This window comes from Enoplosus armatus, chromosome 12 (genome assembly GCF_043641665.1).
Source record: "Enoplosus armatus isolate fEnoArm2 chromosome 12, fEnoArm2.hap1, whole genome shotgun sequence".
Classification (NCBI taxonomy): Eukaryota; Metazoa; Chordata; class Actinopteri; order Centrarchiformes; family Enoplosidae; genus Enoplosus; species Enoplosus armatus.
Genome location: NC_092191.1, coordinates 9,448,818 through 9,465,872, shown reverse-complemented (window position 1 = coordinate 9,465,872; position 17,055 = coordinate 9,448,818). Strand labels below are relative to the sequence as shown.

General features: G+C 39.1%; 1 protein-coding gene across 4 annotated transcripts; it reads right to left on the bottom strand.

The window, feature by feature from the left end:
* Positions 1 to 3,485: 3,485 nt before the first annotated feature.
* LOC139294393 (receptor-type tyrosine-protein phosphatase epsilon-like) lies at positions 3,486 to 13,019 on the bottom strand. 4 transcript variants are annotated; one of them, XM_070916268.1, is made up of 19 exons: positions 12,953 to 13,019; positions 12,092 to 12,188; positions 11,530 to 11,603; positions 10,952 to 11,088; positions 10,696 to 10,786; positions 10,442 to 10,518; positions 10,320 to 10,356; positions 10,118 to 10,215; positions 9,378 to 9,497; positions 8,143 to 8,306; positions 7,138 to 7,273; positions 6,793 to 6,942; positions 6,236 to 6,329; positions 5,822 to 5,898; positions 5,549 to 5,683; positions 5,190 to 5,315; positions 4,850 to 5,001; positions 3,690 to 3,825; positions 3,486 to 3,560 (listed from the first exon to the last, which is right to left on the bottom strand). In XM_070916268.1, exons 1-19 carry the CDS (start codon positions 13,017 to 13,019, stop codon positions 3,486 to 3,488), a joined length of 2,043 nt encoding a protein of 680 aa, XP_070772369.1. The 4 variants fall into 4 exon arrangements, with proteins under 4 accessions (XP_070772369.1, XP_070772370.1, XP_070772371.1 ...); XM_070916269.1 differs by having other exon boundaries at positions 10,952 to 11,085; XM_070916270.1 differs by lacking the exons at positions 12,092 to 12,188; positions 12,953 to 13,019 and adding an exon at positions 11,760 to 11,791.
* Between the last annotated feature and the right edge of the window lie 4,036 nt (positions 13,020 to 17,055).

The window sequence follows — 17,055 nt, the reverse complement described above, 5'->3', positions numbered from 1 at the left end:
ACTGTAGCAAATTCAATTAAGTCATTGATTTCTAATAAATTGGCTTAATCACCAGCTGTTGTCATGCTAAGATTGTTGTGTCACAAGTTTGTCATGCTTGTCGGTCGTGGCTGCTTTACAAAGGCAATTTCATCTATTTAAAGGCTTTATAAAATGCATTTTATACTTGAATAGCATCATTTCAGCTCTAATGACCAGATCTATAAACAGAGATTACACTTTCTGAACAAAAGATTTTATCCTTTTGTCAGGTTTCAAAAACTTTATTACAATTTGAAATGGATTTAAATGTTACAGACATACGTATGAAGTCAGTATCCTTCACTTGGGCGATCCATCACTGGCGTTGATGATGATGCAAATACAGTCTGTGTTTCCTCTTCTTTTTGTTCTTTTTTTTGTAGCTCTTCAATTATTAGTGAACCTTTTCTTTCGGTCAAAATGATTGGGATCATCGTTAATCTGAAGAGATTGAAATGAAATTTCATTTAACGCTTTTGATCTGCTGCTTGAATATTTAATCTAACAAATATTTACATTTTCAATTATATATATGATACCAAACAAGTGTGAGCAGCACATCTGCCAACATTCAAACAGAAAAAAAAAAAAAGCATTCACGTATTCAATCATGCAAAACGGGAAAAAATAAAAACAGTCATTGAGCAGTTTGTATAATGTCATTGCTGCTTTGGAACAGAGTGGCACACAGTGGTGTAGTGTACATTAATATTGTACAATTGAAGTAGACATTGGTGATAAATTATGTATAATAAGCACTTACTACATTGTATGGTCTAAATCTCTCTTGGGTTTGGGCACTCGCCTCTTCAGGAAGAGACACCACTCCTCCTGTACCCATCATCTAAACATAGTAAAATAGAGATTTTAGAAGATGAAAGAAGCATAACATAACTTAACATTTACAGCAGGGTAAAAAAAAGAAGAAAGAAAAATAGCCAGAGTCAGGTTTAACTTTCAATTTTGAGTATTTCTGTTACATTTTGCTTTAAAGTTCATGAATAACTGTACACTCCTCCACATAAAAAGAAAAACACTCACCCTGATGGTTGCCTCCAGCTCCCCCACACTTCTCTTTCCACCTGGTAGCCATCCGTAGGACCAGTGCTGGGACAGGGTGACCTGCGCCACCAACGCCAACAACAACACCTGCACCATCACTCTGCTGCTTGCTTCCATTAGAGCTGCAGAGGAAGCCAGATTTGTAATAAAAACATAATGTCACAGCCTCCCCTCTCACAGCTCCACGGCTCGCAGACCAGGGATTATAAAGCATTTCCCAACATCAGTAAACAGCATTTCAGAGAGTAATTAATAAGAGGAGTAATTCTAACTTAATGAACATTGAACAAACTTCATTGAGGACTGACTCACCTCTGTATTTGCCTTGTTAGCATGTGGTGCATTAGCCAGAGGAGGATTTTATAGGTGTTGTAGGCTGCCGTCAGGATTATAATCCCCTCTCTGCAGGTGTGACACATTTACCGACTAATGGGACACAAAATGCAACTAATGGAGCTGGCTAAGTGCTCAGATATGCTGACATCACCACGAGGGTTCAAACAGCATAAAATATATATCAATAACGTCTTTGTGTCTGTATCGAATGTGTCTGTGTAGAGGTAGACAAAAAGACAACATTAAGATGAGATCTGACATTTCTCTCCATCTATAATTTATTGGAATCAGCTTTTAGCAAACAAATAGTTCAAATCCATAACAGATTCAAAAGGCAGAAAACATCATTGAAACAAGATGCTTGTGCGTTTATGTTACATCAGCTGCAAGGCCTCACTGTCATTACCCCTATTTCCTGTTCTGTCAGCATGACAACAGATTAAAATCTGCAACGCAGTAAACCTGAATGATGATTAATGACCACATGTGCACTAAATAAACAAAATGATCAGTGTGTCATGTCTAAACACATCTTACAACTTTATAATAATGGAAGTACAAACACAGTAGAAAGATTTTTTTTACCCAAAGTTTAGACTTCCAAGCTTACTTTTCTACAAAGAAGTAAGAAGCCTTGCAAAAATATATGCTTTTGATTTTGCAGCAATGTTGTTTAAATATGAAACTGATATGAACTATCATAGTCAAAATATGTCAAAATGCCTGTGCATGCATATTTCATATTTTGTCTGAGCACTGGTTCTTGATATCATCGCTCTTCACTGTCCCAGACATGTTACATCTCAGTTCCAGAGGATGAACAAGCATCAGCTGCATCGCTTTCCAGCTCTTTCATTAAAACCCTTATTACTGCTGTGTTTTTATTCTCCATTTCTTACATACTTAGTTTAACTAAAATTATTTGTTATCCTTATAATATTCTAAGAAGTGTTTGTACAAACAATGACTTAGATCCATAGAGACCACCATTCAAAAACAATACACTTTTAAAAAATGTGTCTATTATATTAAATTAAACATAAACATCTGGCTTATCTGTATTAAAATTGTGTCACTTGGTGACAAGTTTTTCATGATTAGAACTGTCTTTCTAATCAATATGGCACTGCTTTATGCAAACAGGCAAATGTAAAGTCGACTTGTTAATGTGTATAAAAATGATACGTTTGGATTGATGTAATAATACTTTATTTTCTGCCTGTTCCAATGTGGGCTAATTGCATTTTGCAGCGTCAGGCGCCAATCCACTCAGTAATATTGCCACAGGCAACAAAAGAAAGTTGTTTAAGTTGAATAAAATTGCAACAGGCAGCAGCTGTTAAGTCATTCACAGACAGAAGTGAGGTAATTTGCAGCGTCTTACAGAACGAAATGTATCTTGACGTTTGTTTTTGTTTGAGCTAAAAGCAGATCATAAATATTATTCACACGTCAGACAGGACATCATTTTAGCAAAAGCATTAATCATTTTACCCTACTTATCAAACACACAATTTATTCTCCTCAAAGCAATCAAACATGTTGAGTGGGCGGCATAAAATACAAGACTAATGTAAACCAAAGGCATTGTGGTCAGTAACAAAACAAAGCTGAAATAAAAGAGAATGCATGTACTCTACAACAAATTAGTGATGCATTTCAGGTAGTGAGCAATACATACTACAATATATATACATTATTTATATAGTTATATATATGTTGGAATAGTTTTAGAATATTTGCTCTTTAACACTTTATTGACCCTCACAATGTTGCACTTATGCAACATAAAATTTTCTTTACATATTCAAGAACCCAACCAACCATTAAGTAAACCACTATAATTTCTATATTTTACATTGGGATACTTGAAAATCAAGCATTCCTGAAAGAGATGGACTCTCCTGGAGCACAGATGTTTTCAATTATATTACAGTATGTTACAACATTTTGTTTTTCAGTAATCAAGTGCAAAATGTAAAAAGAGCTTGCTTTAGAAAATAACATTCAGAAAAAAATGCATAAGTTAATTTGACAGAAGTATACAGAGCAGTATCTGTCAGGTATTACTTAAAATTGGCGTAGTCTGAGAAGATATCAACAAAATCCTGAACCACTCTGTAGCAGAAGTCGTATTGCTCCTGGTGGGAAAAGCAAAAGGAAAAGTGTTACTGTGCATCCATGTGCAGAAATAGTTCCAAACGACAGAAACTTGAATAAGTAGACAGTTTCTGCACAGCAGGTTTGATATGATCTTGTTTTCCACCTACCACAGTCTGAACCATGTGTGGTCGCTGCATGCGTAAACTCTTGACTGTCTGAAAAACGTCCAGGAGGCCTTCAGCTTTCACCCTCTCCAGAATGTTGCTGAGGGCGATGAAGGTACCGGTCCTACCCGCACCAGCACTGAAACATGAAGGACAAAACTATCAGCAACCGCATCACATAATGCACTCACTGGACGGCCTTCGAAAGGGGGGAGATTTGTTGCAAAACTGCAGTTGGTGGAAGAACTACAGATTTAGAAATGCAGCTCCGAAGTCGAACAGGAAAAGGAGGAATTCTAACTATTTCAACATTTCTTAACAACAATGCTGCAATGGAACACTTGTAATCTTAGCAGCACATCCTTTTTCCATTTAAATGAAAAAAGTTTGCAAGAGAAAAGGTGACCTTTGTGTAATAGTGCTAATAATCATCCTCACTTAAAGAGAGGCTAATCCAAACGCTAACACTAATCAGTTTGGAAGCTCAGTATTTGACTGAGTCAATGTTTACAATGATGGTGGGATGGAGAGAGAAAGACGAGGAGAGACGAGGAGCGAAAGCGAGAGTGATGTGCGATTCGGAGGAGAAGTGTAGAGAGACGTTGGGGATTGCAACGGGTTAGCCCCATTTCCCAGAGGCACAGAAAAAGCTTTAAAAAGCCCTTCTTAGACAAGTGGTGATGAAGGAATAGAAGAGAGTGATGACACCATTTCCTGTCGTTAGCTCATCTTATCAGATTAATCATAGTGGGAGTCAGAGGAGATTTCACTTTGAGAGGTTTTAATTGACTGTGAATCAGTGGATTGGATCAATCCCACAGGGGCATGCTGCTTTAGAATCACTTCACCTGAAGCTAGGTTCTGATCAAAGCTTTCACAGCTAAGTCTTTATAAGGGATCACATAAGTGGTTTAGGCATAGAACACCAGGTCTACTGAGGCAAAATGTACAATTTATTGTAACAGACATTTGTAGGAAAGAAAAGTGTATCCGTAAAAATCGAAATTCCTCCAAATATCACTCTGAGCGATTCGGGTGATCAGGTGGTAAAAGCACAGTGAGAATGAAAGGGGTTGCATTAAAATCATGAGTGGACAAACACATGATATGAATATCTGAAGATGCACATAATGCTGCAGAATTGTCAAAGTGAAGTTCCTCACCTGCAGTGCACAATTATGGGACGGTTTCCAGACTGCTGCTGCTGCCTCTGCACAGCGGCAATAATGTCAATCATCCCTCTTCCCTCGACTGGTATTCCGATCTCAGGCCATCCGTGGAAGTGGAAGAGCCGGACGTGTTGCGACTGCTTTTCCTGGTGAGAACGAGAGCTTACTCTGTTAACTGCTAACTCTGCCGTTAAAAATGGTCGATATAATGACATTTCATGAAGTTTAAACTGCTTAATTTGTAAAGACAGCACAAAGAAATCAGGGAGGGAAATATGTTGATGTAAAATTTCTATTTCACTGCTTTTAAATGTTGTAATAAAACATTACGCACTGGTCTGTAAGTGAGCACCATGTCTTTGAGAGTGAAGGTTTCACATTGTGTATCTCCAGTCAGCTCCACAGCATAATCTCCAAATGTTATACTGCCCTCTGATGGCCAATACTGGAAACACTTTTCCTGGTTGGAAAGGTCAGATGGAAATACAATTAGGCAACATTTGACTGATTTATATCCTATTTTTGTTTTTTATATGTTCAGTGTGCACCACAAAAAAGCATATTAAACTATTAAATACATACACAGACTGCCAGGAAAAAAATAAGACAATGAAATAACGGAATATAAAAAGATGGTTTAAATGTGCCACTCCACTTCTCAGCCTGTACTTTTGCAAGAGCACCATACTGTACCTGCTCCCTCTCTTTGAGTTCGGTGAGCATAACGATTGAATGACACCTCCACTCCCACACCATCCTCCAGAAGTCCTCCACTGTGTGAGACAGGGGGCCCTGGGTTGCGATAAAATAGTCCTTCTGCCTGTAGCCCTGGAGGGCAGATCATCCGGTAAACAACACTTGAGAGTGCAGCAAACATAATATTTTGCATTGTTTGTAAAGGAAACAATGAGCTTTATATATACTTCTATGGGAAATCTATACAGGAGGTCATGAGGGAGTGCTTACATCAATAAAGGAGGCATTGATGTAGTCGGTGAACTCCTGTCCTCTTTTCACTGAGAGTATTACTCGGTTGAAATCATCTGCAAAAGAAAAAAGGAAAATGAAACTTTCCACAAGTGATTCCTAATAAAAAATAAAAGTTTGAAGAGGATGAAGGGAAACAGCTAAGTAAAACTTTAGCTGTGTTATTAAGGCCAAACACGCCAAAGCCTATATCAGTTTTCCCTGTAAAAAGTTGTACCCCAACTCTAAGTCAAGATACAAGCAATATTTAAATGTCATTGATCACACAGAAATGAACTGATTATCCAGATATCTGTGTACAGCATCTATAAGATCACCAGCAGTGTGATACTTTGATGTTACTTGGATTGTGATGTATTATGAAACTGTTCGGAGTATCAGAGCAGTCCTTACACGGAATGATCTGAAGCACACGGTTCTTCTTCATGTTGGCAGGAAGGTTCCCAGTTCTCATGTTCTCCTTCATTATGCGAACGTTGGTCAGCTTCTGATAGGAGAGAACGCGAGTGGATTGACGTGATCAAAAAGTTTGTTTTTCATTAGCGCGGGGCAGTACAACGCTAATAAACATGGCGATTTTTAAAGTTGGCGATGCTCAGACAGACAACATTTTAAAAGTGAAAACACAGAAGCTGGACAAAAACATTAGTAGAGAAGATAAGAAGGAGAAGAGGCAATAGGGAATAATCCCGTTCAGTGTGTAGGGAACTGTGAGGGACTCTTTGCAGCAAAAAAGAGAAATTTTCACCAAGCTACAGTAAATTCTGTGTGGCAGATGGTGGTGCCTTATAAAGTTTTAGCTGATTCAAAGCATTGTTATTTATGTTACTACTGCCAGGAGTGGCACCCTGGGCAAGTTTTCCATGAAAATATACCGATGCAGGGCGCAGGGTGATGGGGACGATTCGTTACTGACTGAAATGTTTAAGAGTGAGCTTCTTTCTTCCTACCCTGAACTCCTCCTCCAGGCCCAGCCTGTCGTGGGGAGCCCTGGTGTTGTGAAGCCTCTGCAGATGGCCCTCCAGAGAGCACACATCTAGCTCTGTGTCTCCATACAGATAGTACTCCAACAGAGCCTGATAGATGAAGGAGTACTGCATCTGAGGAGGAAGACAGAGCAAGTCAAGGAGACGAAGAGGTAGAAGTAGTTGCTTTAGTTTGCCAAACTATTTCGCAGTATTTTTGCATCAAAGACGTGGTTGTTTTCCGTGTCCTCGCTTGTTTATGCCGCGACCAGAGCAGCGAGTTGAGCTGTCAGTCCGAGGTACAACAGGTCGGAAAGGGTCAACACTTACATCTGTCTGGATGAGCTGACAGCGCTGCTCTCGTATTCTGCTCACAAAGCCAAAGACATCCACCCTCTGTTCCATGTGCATCATGTCGATCATGCTGTCAATGACAATGAACGTCCCAGTCCTCCCCACCCCGGCACTGTGGAAACACAAACAAGAAGAAGGCACAAGGTCTTCTCTGTCACAAACAGCCAAGTGAAGCTAGGAAACAAAATGTCAGATAAGAACTCTATATGATGCTGCATCTCTCTCTCTCTCTCTATATATATATATATATATATATATATATATATATATATATATATATATATATATATATATAAAGAACCATAGCAATAGAGGAAGATATTTTTTCTCTCTCAATACAGAACAACGGACATGATATAAAATGTTTTCTTGTTATGCATTGCCATATTATACACATATTCCTAATATAGACTTCAACTGTGGACAGCCCCAAGCATGTGTAAAAGTGCTTCACCTCTGAAGCCCAAACACACTCCTAATAGATTTACAAGGGTCATTTCAGCAGACGACACCTCTGGGAGCACAGAGCTGGGATTCCACAGCAGGGTGTTGAAGCCTCTTCAATGGGCCCCATTCAAGAACAACAGTCCCTCTCCCCGAGCACCTGTTGCAGCAGTTGCTACAATCGGCTGCAGATTTCTTTGGTAAGGCTTTACACTGACTGGCCAGACAAACACATGCACATGCCATATTTATTGATGTTTTTATTCATCTACAATGAGCGTCACTTTAGTTTTTATGCATTTTACCTACAATAAAATTACCTAAATAACTTCAAATTATAAAGAAGTTTACTTTTAACCTCTTATTCCATGAAAATCATCGAATCTCATATACCATATTTTACTTTTGTTCGTAGATTTATTGCAAAACAGGATATTCATCATTCAGAAAGTGTTTTCTCCTCCTCAGTAATGAATTGAATAAACTCTGACTCTATCTATATGACTTTTCTTAGATGGCTTCTACTACATATTTTACCTGCAATGCACAACAATGGGTCCAGCATATGATGGATTGACAGCCTTGACCTTCTTGAGGAATTTCAGCATGCCGATGGGTGAGAATGGCACCCCGAAGTCTGGCCAGCTGGTGAAGTGGAGCTGGGTGACCAGCCGGGGAGCTCGGGGACCATCGCTGCCCTGCTGTGAAGCACAGACACACATAGTTTATACTAACGATCACTGTACAGACAAACATAAGTCAAATGACTTGCCGTCTATCTTTTGCATGAAGCCAGTCGACTAAAAGCGGTTACCTACTGGAAAAACCTACTATCATTTTGCTATTTGTGACAGAATATAATTATTAAACATGTGTACTGGTTTTGCCTCCGCCTCGCTCTCGTATCTCATGACTGCTCTCTCAAGAGAATGCAATTTCATTCTCTTGAACACTTGGTTGCTCTGTGTTCAGAGAACTGAATGTAAAAGCACCCGGTCTGTCAGCTTGTACTGCGGCGCTACAGCACAGTCACAGTTTTCACGGAGTCAGAGAGGATATCTGCACTCCTCTGGCTTCAAATGGAGACAGAACAAAGTGAATTTTGCAATCTGAAGGCTTCGCAGTGCACTGAGATGGCACCCAACCCGGCAGTCAAAGACACAGGAAAAGAAATACACATACTGTATCTGTATGAACCTCCAAAGATGAGTTGATGTGAAAATGCTGCATATTTGTACTGTCTGTTAAATACACCTACATAATTCTGTGCTGTGTTTATTACATATGTTCTTTAATATTCTTTAATGTGTTTCCATACTGGTTTTCATTTATTTATTATATTTTGTGTCCTATTACTGTTCACTAAAATGTTCAAATTCCCCCATGGGGAACATTACTTTTTTTTTTACACCATCTCAATGCAGCTTTGTTTCTTGCTTAATTTTTAATAAGAATCTCGCTGTTATGATTATAGATTTTTATAGCAATTAAGAAGTATAATAAGAACAATACTGAAAAAGTACACTATTATTTTAAGAACATGTGTTTGTCTAAATAAAAGCAACATTTATGTTAATCTTAGGTAATTTTGGGGATAAATGTTTCCTTGTTGCTACTGCACGGTATAATTTGAATTTAAAATAATGAATGTGCTCTGCCAAATTAAAATGATACACGCTTCGTAAATGTGATTAAATGTTAATAATGAGCTTAAAAACGGCATCTCCTATTAATGTAATTTTCTGAAATGTAGATCCAAATATTTTACTTACATATTGAACACAAAATTTTCTAATGGTGTAGTCCACCAGTACAGTGAAGTCCTCCATCGCCACTCTGACATTTCCGTACATCCAGCAGCCTTTTTCTGGCCAATACTGAAAACATTTGTCCTGGTAAGAAAGTCACGACAATAAAGAGGTTATTCTTCTTGAACTAGAGGACAAATATGTCTATAAAGAACACACAACAGTATTATCATTGTAACTTGCACATGAAATGGTTGTAGAGCAGCATGTGTTGTGTATATCATATGTGAATAGGTATAGAAATGTGTATCTGATGTGTGTATTTCACAATCCAATTCAAAGGCAATCTCAGGGACTTTGTGCAACTCTGTCAGTCAATACGATCTTCACAGTGACGTTTCAACTCATTAACTAGATTCTCAGACTAATTATCATGAAGCCTCTTAGGATCTTATCAACAATTATTCCGTCATTGATCCCCAATGTCTCTATTCTGCCCTATCAAACCTGCTGTTGAGCTCTCAATTGATCATCCCTTTGAGGCTAAATTTAATGCAATGCTAAGTAATCTGCTGGGTGACACTTTGTATAGATTCTCAGTTGGGAAAGGGGTCAAATAAATTATGCCCATGACTTTGGGTCATGAGAATACAAAAGGGTTTCACTAATGGTTCATTGGAGCCATATAGATTGTATAAGTTAATTCTATAACACGCCCCACTTGGTAACATTAGAAGAATGTAGTGCAGAGGGAGAATACAAACCTCCTTCCTTTCTTTCAGATTTGTCAGCATTACTATAGTTGATGTTTTCTGTTCCCAAATCATCCGCCAGAAGTCGGCCACTGTCTCAAGCTTTGGGCCTAAAGCAGAATCAAGAAAAGTGTTAATAAATGCGGTGCAAATGGTCATAAACTCACATGCAAAATTACTTAAAATACTAAACTAAGCTAAAAAGTACATTTACCTTGAGCTGCGATGAATTTGTTTTTCTCTTTATAACCCTGTGTAAGAAAACACACACATTAATGCTAAATTGTCAAGAGCTCAATGATCGTCACTAAAAGCTTAAATGTAATTATGACTTACGTCTATGTAAGATGCATTTATGTAGTCTGAACACAGATGTCCATCAATATGACTTAACATAACTCTTGAATGATCATCTGTGGAAGAGAAAAGAAAAGAAAAGAAGAAAAAGACCAGCAGCCTGTAAATAAAGTTGGTTCTTATTTTTTCATTTCAGCGTACATCACCTTTCCATACAATTTAGAGATCAATAAAACTGCAAGTCTAAAGGTTACATTAATACCGTCTGCTGCAGAATATAGGTCCTCACTCACATGGTAAAATGTTTGGGTATCTGTTTTTCTCTCTGTTGTGCTCTCTGCTCGCCTCCTCAAAGGACCCGTGGTGGTAGTAACACGGCAGCGACTATAAAGAAAGAACCCAATCCTCATGAGATAAAAATAAAGCCATGGGTACACACAGCCTACTAACATAACATTTTATTACTATTTTCTGTACTTGTTCCATGCTTGCCAGACAAAGATCTCAGTCAGATGCCGACTGTGCTGCACCACACAAACTTGTGCTTACATTGAACTCTTCTCTGAAGAGCTTGCCATCATCTGCAGAGCGTATCCGGTACTCCTCCTCCAGCGAGTCCAGAGGGATGGGGAAGTACCTCTTGGATGGCGAGGGAGATCTGGGGAGGAGGACCACTGTCTGCTCTCCTGTGTTTAAAGGAATATATGGCGGTCACACTGCTAACGTTTCCCAAAAGAGAACATTACAAGCTCTCATAGCACCTGCAAAAACAAGCCTGATGGCCATTAAGATTTCCTACTTTTGTGGGTACATGACAGAAATGATTTCTTGAGTCATAAACATGGTGCTGCTGCTGCTGCTACATGAAACTGTCTTTACTCAGAATCTGGCCTTTCCGTTAATTTATTTACTTTTCACTTGAAGTGAAAGTTTATATGGCTCCCTACATGCTAGGGAAGCTTAGAGCCTTCCAAATCCTTTCCAGCTAGCTTGGACTTGAGGTCGTGAAAGTTTCCTAGTCTATAAGGAATGGAAATCTACAATTAAAATAAAAAAGAAATAAAAAGTAAAAGGCTGCGTTATATTTTCATGTACTGGTGGTTATATTGAGTGCAGCACAACAGTACCTTGTTCCTCCATGAAGCCATTTGGAATCTTTTTATCCACTGATGTAACCAGAGCTTTCCTGTGGTTTTTGAACCTACAGTAATGACAGAGAGGGAAGTAGAGAAAGCAAACCGTCAGAGAAGATAAAGGGCAGATATCTGTATTGAAGAAGCAAAAATGAGCTGACCCCAATCTCCAGAACAGAGCTATTAAGCACATAAGGTAGGCAAACAACAAAACCAATATCAACCATCTGAGAGAGGCAAAGCTGTTCTTCCTCATGTCGTCGTCAGGAAGAGGAGGTCTGAGCTGGCTGGACAGTGAATGAGTGTATGTGGCCTGACCTGACCTAGCTGTTTTTGTTTGCTGTCTTACTTGAGGTGCAGCTGTTTACCCATAAGCTGCTGCTCACCGCCTGTTTCCAAACCACCCCCACCCTGATGCCCTGACCCGACACACTCACTCTCATGCTCACACACATGCTAAACGAGAGCGGGGGAGAGGAGAGAGAGAGAGAGCAGAGATTCACTGAAAGACAGGCAAACAGTGTAAGTTGTGAATGTTGTGTGCAGGTTTATTCACCTCAGACAGTAGATCGTCAGCAGGACAACGATGATGAGGAGCAGGGATATGACCAGTGTTGATGGCAGCACATGAGCACCCTGGTGGGTGGGGTTTTCTGGATAGATAGAACACACAGATAGATATAAATTGATTCAAACAAATTGATATTTGATATTTAAAGGAATGGTTTGACCTTTTGGGTTTTTTTGTCATCTGCCCATTAAATATGAAGCAGACATTTAGCTTAGCTTGGCTCAAAGACTGGAAACAGGAGGAAACAGCTAGCTTGGTGCTGGTACACAGATTTGTTACCTTTGAACAGAGGCAGGCTAGCTGTTTCCCCCCATTTCCTATCTTTGTGCTAAGCTAGCTGTAGCTTCATATAACGGACAGATATGGTAATGGTATTAGTCTTTTCATCTAATTCTTTGCAAGACAGCAAATAAGCATATTTTCCAAAATGTCGAACTAAACCTTTATAGCGAGACTATGTAACTTTTGCTGAATAATGACAATTGTAGCCACAAGTGACAATTACTGGATAATTGTAAATGGTAAAATGTAGTGTAACAGTAGCACAAGTAGAGAAGAGTCATAAAGTCAGTTAACTGACTCAATACCATCAGTCACAAAGCAATATCTGTCCAACATTAGCTACTGTACCATAAGGTGCTGGTCATACAAGACCAAGTACGGCCGGGGTAGCAAAATCCCTGGGTGTATTTAAGTGAGTAAGGGTGTGATTTAGTGCTAATAAAGTCAACTTTTCATTTGTATGCAGTAAAATATGGAAACTTTCCTAAAGTTAATTAGTCTCACTTTAACATCTGATGCTTGCCATATGCAGTATGATAGCTCTTCAGTCTTTGCAACAATTACCTGCAGTTTGGTTCTCATGAGATGAATTATTCACAGCAATAGAGATCCCAATCAGAAACAACACCATTGTCACTGTGGAATAAAAAAAACAGAACAGAAAAACAGATTAAATCCTGCAATTCTTCTCAAACTCCACTAGAAGGCACCAAATCAATATGCATCTGCAGCCTGGTGGAGCATGCAGAGGGCAGAGAGGAGAGAGAGCTTAGCTTTGATGAGGCTTGAGAGTGATGTCTGTCTCTCTGCTGAGCAGTTAAAGTCCTTATGGGAAATCTGCTTGCAGTCTTGTCCTGTCGGGCGGACTTGAAAGAGCAGCAGCATATCAAATAACCTTATATTCAGACATCAAACCAGAGAGGAGGCTTTAACCCACAGGTGACAGTAACCATATCCCCTGTGGACCCCGAGGATTTGACAATGGATTTGAGCTCAACGTAGTATTTGTTAGAAGCCATCTCATTTTGCTGTGTTGTCTTTGATGTGCAGCAGTGTGCAGCCTGGCAAAGCATGCAAGACATGCACACTGTTCTTCAATGTACTGTAGTAGCTGTTTTTAAATACAGTCCAATGGCCATAACTGTGATTTCTTTTTTCAGGGGAATAGTAATATTGATAAACAGGCTAAGAATGTTATGTGAAAATTAGCACATGTATATAGGTTATACTGTTGGCTTTATGACGTTGGCCAGATGGTGTTGTTTTCCTTTAACTGCAGCTTCTCCTTCTTTCTCCCTCCGTCACTCCATCTCTTTCCCTCCCTCCACAGTGAACCATCATTTTATTATAAAGCACATTCTCACTCTTCCCTTTTTACTTTATTGCTGGAAGCTATTAGTGATTTATTTGGGGCAGAGCTCCACGAGTGTCTTTCCAAAAGGAAAGAGGATACGTCAAGTTCCTCACAGCTACACCAGAATTAAATCGATTCTGACACATTATCCTTGTGTCTTATTATCTCCAAAATGTAGCAGCCAATTTCTCCAAACTCATCCATCCATTTCCTCTTTTCTCCCCGTCCTCCAAATAAGAGGGTAAGAAATCACAGAGTAAATTGGGCAAACGGGGCAAATCTGCCTAAATGGCTTTGATGGAATAAATGAGAGAAGCAAGAAATGAGTGTCCTAATTCATCCTCTGTTCCAAGTCCCCTTCTTGTTATAGAGGCCACAAGACTGGATGGAATAATTCATTGTGTCAATTTAGTTCTTCTAGAAATGGGTCATCTAGGGGCCTAATTTGTGATCTTTGAGAGAATTTTTTGCACATAACACTGGGGGGTTTCATATAACTATATCTCCCAAAGCTTTTGTGGAAAGCGGGGCAACATAATAATGCTCTAACAATGTGTTCAAAACAAAATTTATGTAGAAACTTAAAAAGTATTATTGGACATCAAATTAGGGCCTCTGTGTGTTGCACATTGTACAGCCTCTCTCTGCAGTAATACACAGTACAATACCCAGGATGCTGACATGCATGCACACACACATTTGTACACTCAAAGGGTTGCAATCAGGGTGGCACCTGCTGAACAATACTCCTTTTATTTAATGTTCACAGTCCAGTCTGATGTCTATTTTTCACACTAATAATCATTGAACAAACAAATCAAATTCCCCTTACACCCATTTAATGTCCCAGAATCATAACTGTGTGTAATACACAACACACACAAACACACACACACACACACACACACACACACACAGCCTTTTCTCACTTCACATGTATGCATGCCTGCACATACATCCCACAGCCAAAGGCTATGTGTTGCATATGTGCCGCACTCTGTTGGAGGAGCCAATTCTCTCCCCAGTGTTAACAAGCTGACAGTGTCAGCACCTGTTCCCCACTCTACCCCACTGGGCAAGTCACATTCACTCACACTGACCCATCCTACAGCTCTATGCTGCAAGGCATGCTGTGCGTATGGGTCACTGCACAGGCCACTGCATATCTGTCATCTCCTGGCAGCTACAGTATATACAGCATATAGCCAGGAAATGAGAGAACACAAGTTAAATGTAACAATGTGTCTCGTAAGTGACTCTATTAAATGAAAAAACGACAACTCAGATCTAGATTGAGTGTTTTCATGTACCGCTGAGGAGAAAAAAAGAGAAGAATATAATAGAATTGAGTGTTGATACAGTATGCACTGCAGTGTGACCAAGGCAGGGAATGTGTGGTCACTTATTAGTTTATTTATCAAGGTTGAATGCACTTATTGTAAGTCACTTTATATAAAAGCGCCAGCCTGTCATGTCATTTTTCAAAATGATAAACTACATATTTCCCTTCTTTTTCAGACCAAAGGGAATAAGAGTTTTTATGTTTCTTTATATCTTCATTTCAGCCTCAGAGGGCTTAAAGTTGTTGCAGTTTCCTGGTGTTGTTTTAAGTAAAAAATCGGCCAAGTCACGGCGACTCTGACACTACATGACTTGAACTGTTGTCTCTTATTAACATCGATTTATTTGATGATTTTGGTAATATATTTCATGTTTTGAAAAATCTACATTTATCTTCATGAAACTTGTCACGACTCATTATTCATTACGGCTCGTGCCACTTACTATACACTATTTATATGTCTTAATTAGCATATGACATCATCTGACCCTCATATGAAAGTGGATTTGCTGGAGAGACCCATTTTCAACAAGGAAGAAAAAATGCTTTGGTATAATTGGCCTTGCCATCCCCACCAGCTATTGCATCATTCATTCCAGATGCCTGCTTTTCTGTCTGTTTAATGAAATACTAACAACAATGTGATGACTTCAACCTTCAGCACCTGCTTGACATAAATGCTCCCTGGGAATTAAATTATACTGCATCACTGGAGTTGGGAGTGCAGAAGCAAACCATCCCATCCATGCATGATGCAATGCTAACATTCAGAATGCATCACATGATGGTTGAACCTTGAGGGTAATGTTAATATTTTGTGCACGAATATGCATTATTCAACATCGATCCGCTTTGCTTTTGTGCTTGTGAGCACAGACAAGATGAGGTTCAGCACATGACTGTGCAATAAATGTGAGACAGCTATAGAAACTCAGAAAACAATCTGTGATATATACTGTACATCTCTCAAATCCTAAGACTCACAGCACCATAAAATAAACCTGTTCTGCTTCACTTCAACATCTCCCTCGCCTTGGCTCTCACATGAAAACCCGAAAACGAGACTCGAAGAAAATAGACATCAGAAATAGAAATACCAACCACAGAAATGCCTCTTTTCCTTGTGCCAGACTTGCAGCCTCTTCACTCATCTTTATCATTAATTCAAACCAAACTGTGTAGAGGAAGGTGATGTATTATCCATTTCCAGCCAGACACATAAAAAGGTGACTAACCCGGGTGAGAGGTCTTCCTTATGCCGTTCTGGAAATGACTGTCCTTGCAGATTTAACATCACAGATGTGACCAGAAGATTGATTTTCCTTTGCAATAAACCCAAAATCAGCTGTACAACGCAAAAACACACACAAAAACATGTCTATGTAAAAAATTGGTGGTGAATTCTAAATACTTAAAACATAATCATATGACTCCATGGTGACCTCCTGGCCTTAGTTAACACCTCATATAAATAATTAATTATATTCCCATGCCACTGAGAACAATACGTGATGATGTGCATGTGTAAGATACATGCAGTATTCTGTGATACACACATTCAACCATAACTTGGTGCTCTTCTGTCCCTTTACTTAACAGATTAAGCACTGGATTTGGAAAAATCATGCTGAGTACTTCATTGTAGAGCAGAGACACTGACTCAAAAGATTTGAGGAGATTCAGGAGAACTCACACTTTACTGTCTTATTTGACTGCTGAAGCTCATCATGTGAGATCAGGCTTAACACAGTGCACATTAAAATTGTACATCTCATACATGGTCTTTATTCTTCCTCCATCTGTGGTGTCTAATCTTCTTCCGTGTTTCTGCTTCATGTTCTTTTAGTATATGTACTGTCATAGTGTACTGATTTGATACAACACAATAAATGACAGCCCTGCATTTATGGTTCAATCACAATGATGAAATGTTTACACCTTGCAATGGGGTGCCAATGGGAACCAGCTGGC